Raw genomic sequence first — 12,009 nt, 5'->3', positions numbered from 1 at the left:
TATTTATTAAAAATTAAGCAGTAATTAATTTCAAATAAAAATAATTTAATAAATAAAGAAAAATATATTTAAATTAAAAAATTTGATCAATTTTATTTTTTTAATTAGAAATAAAGTGAAAAATTAGTTAATATTTTACAAAATAAAATAATTATTAATTTATCATTGATAAAAGTTTTATATTATTTGTTCATATTTATTTATTTATTAAATTTATTTAATTAAAAAATATATAATTTTAGAATTTTAAATAAATTTTCACTCATTTTATAGTTATTCATCCATTTCTTTTGCAACTTATAAGAACTCATTTCCTAAATTGAACTTACCTATGTTAATGTAAGTTCTTCCAACGTTTTCTAGATATAAAGCTTTATCTAGGTGATTATTATCGTATAAAGCTTCTGCATTTGCTAGAGCTTTCAAAAAATATGCTAAAGCATTTTAATTATCTCCTTAATTGGAATAATAGGTTCCTAAATTATAATAAATCTAAGCTAAATCAGGATGATTATATAGATACAATGCTTAAAACATCTCTAAACTTTTTAGATAGTACTCTAGCTATTTTTTTTAATCTCCCAAGTTACGGTAAGTTATTCCAATGTTAAACAAGGTACAAGCCCTCGATCTATTATTGCCTTTAAATAATACTGAATCCATTTCTTGCGTTTTTAAATAATATTTAAGTGCTTCTTCATATTTATTTTATTTCTCATAACACAATCCCATATTATTTAGAGAGCTTGATATGCTTATGTGATTCCCTTGGTACAATTCAAGTCTCATGTCTAGAGCTCTCTTGTAAAAAGTTTACATTTTTTCAAAATCATTAAACACATCATAGCAATTTCCTAATGAATTTAAAAAATTTGATGTGTAAGGATGTTTTATTTGGAAATTTAATTCAAATATTTCAAGTCCCTTCTAAGAAATATCTAAGCATTTCTCGTACTGCCTGGTTTCGTAATAAAATAAATACAATTAGAAATAAGAAAATCCTATATCAATATTTTTGTCATTATTGTAATATTTGATTAAAAGTTCATGACTTTTACATAATTGTTACTCAGACTCTTTAAACATACATAATTTTTAAAGAGTAATACCATACATTTGTAAGAAAATAGATTCTTCTATTTATCCGTTCAAATTCTACTCTTTTATAATAGATACTGATTTTAGAATAGATTATTGCGCTTGTTTTGGTTCAAGTACTTATGATTAAAAGTAGTAAAGATATGCTAAGTATTTTAGATTCTTTTGCTTTGAATTTTCGGGCTGATATTTTTCAATTTATCTCTATAATCTTTCTATTTCTACTTAAAATTCAATCTCAGCCTCAAAAGTTTCAAAGAATATTTAACGTAACCTAATTGCAGAGAATCTTTTGTTAAATTTATGCTAAAGCATGAAATATTTAACAAAAGTGTAAATATTTTTAAACTCTATTCCTACTTTATCATCAATACTGTCTAATTAATCTTATTAAAGAGCATTAAAAGTTTTGAAATCAATTTTTACACCAATTACTTCAAGTATTGTAACTCCCATGCTAAAAATGTCTGTGTACATTCTCATTTATAGGTCTTTCATAGGAGATTCTCCAAGATTTGCTTAATATTATTCTGGTGAATTGTAAAATACAGATCCTCCTCCAAACGATTTCATGTGTGTCTGATTGCTCTATAAGTTTTTTGAGTGCCCAAAGTCTGCTAATTTATATTTCCCTTCTTTTGTAATCAAGATATTCTATGGTTTAATATCGAAGTGTATTATACCATTAGCATGTATTTCGCACAAAGCATTGATTGCAAAGAATAGAATAGAAATAGCCTGCTAATAAGAGTATTATTAATTTTTGCTTCTCAATTCTTAGATTTCTTAGAAAAGACTTTTAGAACATAGTTCGATGATTTGAATACATATTTTTTCTTCATCTAGGAAAAAATGCTGTTTAACTTCAACAATAAAATCGAAATTGATAATTTTTTGAATAGTATTTTATTCTCTAGTCATCTCATCAAAGACTTATTTGCTACTTTTTGAGAATTTGATGGCAACCTCTTATTTAGTCTATATCTACTACCCTAAGACTACAAAAGCCTAACCTCCAGAACCTAATAAATATTATTTAGAAAGGTTATCTTCACTCTAAATGCTAGAAATTTTTTTCAAGACATAGTTTTCCTTATACAATTTGTTCTAAATCTTAATGAAGTCATCTTCCCTGTATTCTATTTCGCTACAAAACTATTTTATTTATTATTAAGAGAGCATGATCTATTTATCTATTTTGATGATTTGGTTTCAATTTTCTTATTAAAAACTTTGTTAGAATATATCTTTTGAGAAGATACGAGTGTGATTTTAATTAGTAATTTATTACGATTAAAGCAAAAATAGATATTTATAACAAAATAGAATTAACAAAAAGAATACTTGTTAGATTTTTAAAGACAAATCAAAAAATTTTTAAAGGTTTTTTAGTTTTATTTAAAAATATCTTAATTCCTCAGTTTGTATTAAATTTTACATAAATACAGTAGTAAGGAATTTATTATAAAAAATTAAGTAACTCAATAAAATTCTAATCATGTCGAAAAGTTTATTCAATTAGACACTTTTGATAATCGCGTTTGTAAGGAAATAAAATTCTAAAAAAATTAATAATTAATACAATTTATTGTTAATTTTTAATAAATACATATTTTATTATCTTCTCTTTTCTATGTATTTGAATTAATTTTTAATTAACTTTACTGTAGAAAAAAATAAAATTGTTTTTTTTTGTCTGATAAAATTATTCATTCAAATTAACACATAAAAATAAAAATGAATTAAATTTTTCATTGTTATTTAAGTAAATTTTAAATATCTAAGACAAAAAAATTTTAATTAATAACTTCTTTTTATCAAACAAGTTTATTTTCAACTCAATCCAATAAAAACAGCTTTTAAATATTTATTACTTGAAATTTCAATTAAAATAAACTAATTTTCAGCATACCATAATCAAAACTAAATGTATTATTTAATATTTTGTTATTTTTGTAAACTAATTTTCTATAAATTTTAAATAAAATAAAATTTTTATAATTATTTTTGCAGCTACCAAAACAAAATAAACTAGATATTAATATTTATAAAATTTGATTAAAATAATAATAAAATTTAATTTAAAAGTGCTTAAATAAGTAAGGAAATAGTAATAAAATTAAATATAAATTTCAGAGAAATTGTTAAATTTATTTTAAATTTAGTTTTATTTAACTATAAGATAATTCTATTTAGATTAAACATTTAAATTTTAAGTTATTCTAAAACATGTGTGAGATTAATTGATAAAGTTATCTAAAATAACAAAAATAAATATTAGCTAAATTACTTAATAATTAATTTAACAAAAATAATTTATCATATTTTCAGTGTCTGTAGTATTCTTTCGTAGTCCCACACCAAATCTTGGGATTTTATGGATTTATTATTTTAAATTTGGAAATATTCTAATAAGTCTATAAATTTTTCAGATCTGTTTAAGCCATAATTTATTTTTTTATTCTTTAAGAGCTATATTAAATATAAAAAGTAACTTTTAAGTTTAAGGTACTAGTTTATAAATGCATAGTATGAATCTTCTTGAGAACTTTTAACTAATATTCTGACTAGAAAAGGTAAATCAGAACTCATTTTTTTTAGGAACAAATTAATTATGCTTCTATCTTTCGAATAATAATTACTATAGTTAAAATAAATAGACAAATGAATCAATAAATAGTTTTTTTTTAAATTGAATTTACGAAATAATGGCTTTTGTTGTATATTTAAATCCTTTAACAAACTAATAGAAGAGATCTACTATTTATTGTTTGCTGTATTAAGTTTTTGTTTAGAATTATTCAAAATATTAAAGAAAGAGATGCATAAATCTATTTTAATTATAATTAATTTCACAGGCTATCAAGTTCTTTTAAAATATTATAAGACTAAGCTTGTATTATTTTATATTTTTGTGAAATAAACAATTTTATAAAATATTAGCTATTTATTCATTTTCTTAAATAAAATATTTGTTTTCTACCTCTACATTTAATTATAAAATCAAACTATCGAGGTTTAGCTTGCTAACATATCCAATCAATTCTAGAAAACTATCTAATGATTACCTAAATATTTATTAAATAAAATATTTAATAATTGAATTTAAAAATTAAAGATATTATCTCAATAATTTAAATATTTTAATTGCTATAATTTTATTATATAATTTTTCTTTAAAAATTCTTTTTTACCAAGCTTAGAGTCTTAAACTTGTAATTTGGAGTGGCTTTATAAGAAAATAGCTTAATGGCTAATACATATTATTAAATATATCTCTACCAAAGTATTAGCTTTAGCTTTAGTCTAGTAGCTCAATTTTTTCAATTTAAGTGAATAAATCCTAATCTAGTGCTGTATTGCTCATCAAGAAGTACTAAATAACTTGCATAGAATTTGCCTCAACTTTAAGTTTTTTATTTTTTTTTTCCAAGAATATCTTAAAGTTTACTCCCTAAACCAAAAAATTCTCAAATTGAGAAGATCTAAATTAAATTTTAGAAACTATGTCTACTTCGTCAAATTTTTAAACATGAAGTATGAATTCTTTTAAATTTCTATTTTAGTTGATAAGAGCTAATATTTCTTCATTTGCTTTATCTGTGATATTATTCATTTTTAAATGTATTTTATTGAAGTGGCTAAAAGCTTATTTAAAGCATTCATTGTTGTTAAAAAAGTGAGTGATTATAGTCTTCTTATCTGAGTCGAATAGTAAAAATTATTATTTAAAATTGTATACAGTAAATTTAGGAATTACTTTAAGTAGAAACTAAAGTATAGACAGAACTTAAGAAATATCAAATTTATATAAAAGTGAATATAATTCTACTGATTTTATTTTTGATTAACTTTCTAAAAAGAAGTTTATCAAATTTTCTATTGTATTTTTTTTGGGTCGCAGAGAATTCTTTTATATAATAAGTGTTTCAACAATTTAAACTGATGGTAGATTTTAATTCAAGTAGCTCATAAGCTAAGTGTACTACTTTAGCGAGTGAAATTTTATAGTTTTATTTTAGACATCTATTTTAAATAAATTTTGAATACTTATATCAATAAGCTTATTATGAGAGAGTTCTTTTAGCTTATTAATTATTATTGTGTGTTATTAATGATCTTACAATTAGCTGCTGTAATTAACACTGCTGAATTGATTTGTTCTTATTTGAATTAAATTTTATAAAAATTAGATTGCAAACTCATGGTTTTTTATGCTTTTATCGATACTAATTAATAGGACTGATTGTTTCAAATTAAAATAAAATTAAGAACCTTATCCCACATCTTAAATATTTAAATGCTAAATTTATTAGAGATTTTGAATTTGAATATATTTTAGAAGTTAAAATTAATTAACAGAGTGCTCTTGTTTCTTATTAGAGTCGAAGGAGAAACTAGAATAGGAGTTCTAGTCTTTTGATGTCAGTACCTCTATAGAATATAATTCTAAATTTTCCTCCAGTAGCTTTTGAAAAAATTCAAAGATTTTTTGTAAATTATGTTCACTGGTATCAATTTTAATTTTTTATATTAAAGGTAAATTTAATAAACATAAATCTAGATTATCAATTTTGTTGCAAATTTCTATTTAACTTGGGAGTGTTTTAACGATAAAATTTTCATTTATTTTTAAATGGAATCCTTTTTAAAATTATTTGCTGAGCTTAACTAAATTATTAAGCATTTGCTAATTTTCAGAAGAAATATTTTTTTCATTAGAAAACATCCCTTCGTTTTTACATGTAAAAAAGATTTCAATGGCGATATTTGAATTTAGCTGAGCCAATATATTTGTTATTTCTTATAGAGTGCTTGATTCTACGAGCTGCGATTGTATTTTTAAATGATTTTATTTTTAATAGTCTAAGCAGCTAGAGAGATTTAATTCTTTCAATTTAGGGTGATTAATAGCTATTTGGAAATAATTTTTAATTTGTTCAAGAGAGAGAATGTTATGCTTATTGCTAACAATAGACTTAAAACTATATAAGCTTTATTACTGTAACAAAAACTAATAATCAAATATTTTCTTGATATTTGAGTACAAACTAATTATTTTAAATTCTTTGAATAGTTTTTGAACTAATTATTATGAAATATCTTCTTTTAGAACTAAATGGTATCCAATGTTATATGTTTAGTTTTATTTTTCAAGAGTAAGCAGCTTGTAGAAAATTACTCTTTAAAGCTTAAAACAAATTATTGTGTCAATAAGATTTAATATTTCTTGGTCTTCTAAATCTTATTAAAAAGTAAAATTGACCTCCTTTTATTGTCTATTAGAAGCTATTTCCTTTAGTTTTTATTGTGTCAGTACAGAGTTAATAAATGATCTCTTAGTTAATTACAAATATATGCCAACTTGATTGATATATATTGTTAGAGAGTTTGATAAAAATGTAATATCAGACCATTATTTATAAAGATTTAAGGCACTAATTTACTAAAACCACTCATCGTCTTAGAACCTAATTTAAATTTTTTTCATATACTTTCAATACAAATCTGATATTTTATTAATTAAATAATAACAAAATCAACCAAAATTATATAAAAACACTATAATCTTAAACTTTTAACAAAAATATCTACTTTATCTATAAAGAAGCTTTGCAATCACTTGTATTTAAGATAAATGATTATAGCTCATTGTTCCACTCACTTTTATATGAAAAATATTTGAATGTTATATGTATTTGTTTTAAAATAAGTTTACCAATATTAAATTTCAAAGTGTTGTATTTCATTTTAAGCTTAAATGAGTCTCATCATCTACTCTATCAATCTAAAATATAGATTTAATTACAATAAAACCAAATTATTCTTACTTAAATTCATATTCTTTTGGAAGTTCATCGCATTTAAAATCAATTTATTTGATTTTTTTTCCTTTTATTTACTTAATTTTCTCTAAAGTTAAGGAGTCACTAGATTTTAAAATATTATTTAACCATTCAATACCTCATTATTTTAGAAAAATCTAAGTTTACATTTCATGGCTAGAAAGTTTTTAAATTCTAACATGTATTTAACCGTGTTGAAGTAACATCTATACTCTTGAAATGTTTAAAAAATGATAATTGTAAATATTTGAATTGCTAAATGATAAAAATCAATACGGAATGTCTTGTTCAAACTCAAATAAAGCTTCTTACTCCATTTTATATTGAATAGAAATTTCTTTAAAAAATTATATGAATATATTATTTTATTAGTATATAGAAAAATACATTAAAAACAAAAAATATTTGATAAAATAGGATTAAATTATATAGAAAAAAGCACATAAGAATATTTATAAAGTGTTCCTACCTACCTAACGTAAAATATTTGAATTATAAAAATTTAAATGATTTTTTTTAAGGTGGCAAAAAATATGAGTGTTGATTAAAAATAAATTTCTTTAAATAAATTACTGTAAGAAACTCTTTAGAGTACTATCTCAATTTTAAAGAAATTTAGATTTTAATAATAAGATTATTTTTTGGTAATTATTCTAACTGTGTTACACAAATAAATGTATCAATCAAAGTAATAATTTTTTCTGCAAAAATCAATGAATATTTTTTAAATATTAATATTTATCTTAAAAGTGGCCAAATAAATTTTAAATTACCTCTCATAAATTTTTAACAAAAGAAATTATTTAATTTATTCATCATTTTCTAATTTTTGAATATTTAAAACAAATAATAATAAGTAGGATTTTAATCTTTTCTATTATTCATTCAAATTAAATTTTCTTCTATTTTATTGTTGCTTTTTAGCCCAGACATTTTTGTTTTTGATTATTATCTATCTTTTCTAATTGTGTTGCTGATGCTAAAAAGATATAGATTAATTTAGAAAAAGAAAATTGTAACAAAAAAATTGATAGAAAGATATAAATGTTTCTAATCAAAACATGAAATTTCGCTGAATTATTTAAGTTAAATGAGTCAATGAAGAAATTAATTATTTTTTTTCACGTTCACGTTTGAATTTACAACATAATAATTTACACTTTTATATTAAAGATAATAATCAAGCCAGTTTTGATTTCTTTTACTATTAAATAAAAAATTATCTGCTGGATTCTCCTGTTTTAATTTGAACAACTTTTATTGATTGAATGATTGATTGATCTATATATCTATTAATCTTTTTATCAAGCAAGTTACTATCAGACAAAATTTTTTGATAATAATTATCTTACTAATATAACCAAATATTTTTTAATGTTAAATGAATTTCCTCATTATTTATTTCACTAGGAATAAAATTTATTTTGTGTTTAATATTAAATTTTATTTTGCTAAATATTTAATTGTAGCTGTTTACTGTAATTTTTGTAAATAAAAATTAATGTAATCTGTAATAATATGAGAAATATTTGAGTCTTTTTCTTTATCAAACAAATAAAGAAATAAAGAAATAATTACTTACTTAAATAGCTTATACAAAGGGGAATTTGTTTGTTATTTAGATTTATATGAGAAATGATTAATATGAAGACAAAAACATCTAATATAAATATTTTAATGTAATGAAAGGTACTAATAAAAAGAAGGATTAAGACTTTTAGAATTTATTTAGTGAGAAGATAAATAATTTTTATTTTGTAATGTGTGTTCGTTTTTATTTTAAGAAAATATTTCAATAGTAGCTGCTGTAAGGAATGTTATTTACACTGCTAGAAATATATGAACCAGAGAGAGTATTATTGGTTTCAACGTAGGATCTATATTGTGTGTCATCTAATAAGTTAATAGATTATTTTGGTAAATAGTTGGAGTATTTAACAGCTTCTTGTTATTATACTGTCTATTGATTAGCAACTAATTGTTAGCTTTGTTCAACTTCTGAGAGCTCAGAGCGATTCTTTTATAAATTGATGATATTTTAAATAAACTCAGGAGCTTGGTAGATAGTTTGCCAGTTTGAAGTGTAGGGATATTTAATCTTTTTGTAGTTATTTGAAGGATTTTCAAAATCTTCGTATTCTTCGTATTCAAGGTCATCATGCTTAACATAATATCTTCTGGTTGCATTTTCTTCTTCCTCCTTTTATCTGGGAGTTTAAGTAGTTGACTTGTAGTTGGCTCTGGTATCAGCTATTTCTTCATCTTGATTGTCTTTGGAATAGCTCAAGAAAGGGAAATTAATTACTGTTTAGTTTCCATCATGGAAAGTAGAAACACGAAGAGGATTGGTTTCTGGGGCAACAGATTATTTTAAATTGTTAGTTGATTTTCTTAAATTTTCTATGTATTGAGATGATCTAAGAGGGGCATTCAAGTTTTAAGAGACTGAAAAAGGAATTTCTGCATGATAGTTGGCATGAGAGGTATAAGATCTTGAAGTCTTTTAAACAGGAGAAGGGAATGAGCAGTCAATGTTAGTGGCATTCATGTTGCCATTAGAGATAGGAGAAACGGAATTTTAATATAAAGAGTAAGTAGACTTTCTAGTGTCTTCTAAGCCAGTTCTCTTACGGATAGAATCGTTGAAATTTCTTAAATCGTTAGTCATTTAGCATACAGATTAGTTAGCTCTTTGAATTTAGCTGATCAATTCTTAGGTAGAACAAGCGTTCAAAGATTAGGCTGGATTATAATTAGAAGTAGAGGTTATAATATTTTGGACTTGATCTTCTTCCATAAATTAAGATTATTGCATAGGATTTATGGCACTGTATCTAGTAGAAATCTCATAGGTATTTTTTCTAGAGATATTTGGTGAGAGATAGAAATTATTTTAGTAGTTGGATTGATTCATTCTGGATAACTTATAAAAATAATTAATTGTTTGTTTTTTTGTTTGAGTTTTTCAAATATGAGTTTTTCTTATTTGGAGTGTTATTGATTTATTATTGGATTAATTGATTATTGATTTTTGGCTTATCCAGCTCACTATTTAAGTAAAAAAATTATAATTTAATTTTCTTATTTATTTTATCCAATCAAAAAATTGAATAAGCCATAATTGCTGACGAAATTAATTAATTAATTAATAAGTTAATAAGAAGAAAAAGAAGAATTAATAAATTTTCTTAATATTTATTAAATTTTATTGATTATCTATTTAAATGTTATTTCTTCTATTTTCATATTACCCTTCTTTATTTTTTTCCACCATTTTTCCATTTTTGGTTTATCTTAAGAATTAAAACAATAAACAACAATTTTTGAAGTATGATCCATTTTGTAAATCTGGTTCATACGATTTCAAAGATTATCAATTCAGGTATTTCAAATAATCAATAATATATATAAATTCATCCACAATATTTTGCTTTGTTCGCTCGAATGATTTAGTCTTCCGAGGTAGGAATTTTATTGTTAGATATAAAAAGAACCAAAAATTTAATTTTCCAGTGACCTTACCATGATTTAATTTAACATGAATACAGCCCCCACTATTAAATTAAAAAATATTTGCTTTATCAAAACAATTTGCATTTAAGCTAGTCTATTTTGCTTCAGGTTAATAAATTCTTTGTACATTTAAATTATTCTGCCCAATAACAAATTATTAAAACTCATTTTTACTGGAGAGGAACAAATTTGTTTGGAATAAGAATATTTGAAATTCATATTAATAATAAATATTAAATTTTATTTGCTCCCTTTATACATACAAAATCCTTACTAATTTGCAATAAATAAACTCAAATTTTCTACTAAACGGTATTACTATTTCTTCAACTTATTCAATAAACTAGTAAAATAGACAGAATTTAATGTTTCATTTATTTAGATATAGTGATAGATAAAAGTTACTAATTTTAAACTTATGTCAATTCTAATTTAATAATTTAAGTCTATAATTAGCATCAAGTTTGTCTGTTCTTAATTCAGAGACATTTTTTACAGCAATTCTTCACCGTTCCAATTTTTTAGAATATTTTAATGAAAAATCCTGTATTTGCTAATAAGTCTTATATAACAGAGAAATCTTATTCAGTAATTGAATTAAAAAAAATATTAATTTCTTGTATTTGGATTGATTTGAAAATTTTTATCAGTGAAAAAAAAACAATGAAAAATAATTACATAGACAAATTATATTTAATCTAATTTGTTTTTTCTCAATTTATAATTATGCTACAAATTTGTAGAAAATATATTTCTCAACTTTAAAAAAAAATATTTAACAAATTACTATTTACCATTAAAACACTTGATGTAACTTCCTTCGCAATTTATGTTTAGATAATAATTTTTGATTGAGTAACAATCTTGAAGTACATTGATTCAAGCAAGTTACTAATTCTTATCTTAGTTTAATAGTAATTAATGTTCTATTGAATCTAATAAATTTTATCAATGTTTTCAATGTAATTTTTAAAGAAAGTAATAGAAAGTCAAATTAAAGATTTTCAGATAATTAACTATTTGACTTAAGATATTTTATCAAATTTTCTTTTATTGTTTTTAAATTAATAAATTTTAGCAATTATTACTAGATTAAAACTGCATTCAAGTATTTTCACTCCTTAATTTTGTTGACTTTATATATTAAAGTAAGCTTTATTTATTAGCATCAATAATTTATATTCAAATTTGAAGACTTATATAAAACCACTGAAAAAAATTCTTTTATCATTAAAATGCTCTGATCGCTAATATCATATTTTAAGCAAAGATCCCTATTTAACTGAAAATAAAATAACTCATCCCCATTATCAAGAATTTAATGAAAAATCAAAATAAAATTTATTCTTTTAAATATTATGAGATTAATAAATATTTATTTATTCATTCATTTTTAATATGATATTTATATGCGCTTTTAATAAAAAACCTATGAAAAAATACAAATAAAAAATTCATATTGATAAGTGTTCCCAAATAGATTTTATATAAATTATATGATAAAAAAAATACTTCAAATCTTTCTTAATTATAGACAAAATAAATAAAAATT

General features: G+C 22.0%; 3 protein-coding genes across 3 annotated transcripts; all 3 read right to left on the bottom strand. All coding sequences in view use genetic code 6, as the record gives it.

The window, feature by feature from the left end:
• Nucleotides 1-258: 258 nt before the first annotated feature.
• TTHERM_00318680 (tetratricopeptide repeat protein) lies at nucleotides 259-2,280 on the bottom strand (the record flags this gene model as incomplete). Its single annotated transcript, XM_001021450.2, has 1 exon — nucleotides 259-2,280. One exon carries the CDS (start codon nucleotides 2,278-2,280, stop codon nucleotides 259-261), a length of 2,022 nt encoding a protein of 673 aa, XP_001021450.2.
• A 1,137-nt stretch (nucleotides 2,281-3,417) lies between these two features.
• Nucleotides 3,418-7,333, bottom strand: TTHERM_00318660 (hypothetical protein; the record flags this gene model as incomplete). Its single annotated transcript, XM_001021448.2, has 8 exons — nucleotides 3,418-3,739; nucleotides 3,801-4,166; nucleotides 4,293-6,569; nucleotides 6,694-6,762; nucleotides 6,818-6,886; nucleotides 6,930-7,028; nucleotides 7,092-7,157; nucleotides 7,221-7,333. 8 exons carry the CDS (start codon nucleotides 7,331-7,333, stop codon nucleotides 3,418-3,420), a joined length of 3,381 nt encoding a protein of 1,126 aa, XP_001021448.2.
• A 1,403-nt stretch (nucleotides 7,334-8,736) lies between these two features.
• TTHERM_00318650 (hypothetical protein) lies at nucleotides 8,737-9,858 on the bottom strand (the record flags this gene model as incomplete). Its single annotated transcript, XM_001021447.1, has 1 exon — nucleotides 8,737-9,858. One exon carries the CDS (start codon nucleotides 9,856-9,858, stop codon nucleotides 8,737-8,739), a length of 1,122 nt encoding a protein of 373 aa, XP_001021447.1.
• Nucleotides 9,859-12,009: the final 2,151 nt, after the last annotated feature.

The sequence above is a fragment of the Tetrahymena thermophila genome, assembly GCF_000189635.1.
Source record: "Tetrahymena thermophila SB210 genomic scaffold scf_8254548, whole genome shotgun sequence".
Classification (NCBI taxonomy): Eukaryota; Ciliophora; class Oligohymenophorea; order Hymenostomatida; family Tetrahymenidae; genus Tetrahymena; species Tetrahymena thermophila.
The sequence above is the reverse complement of the archived record's forward strand: the minus strand, read 5'-3'. Positions and strand labels throughout refer to the sequence as shown.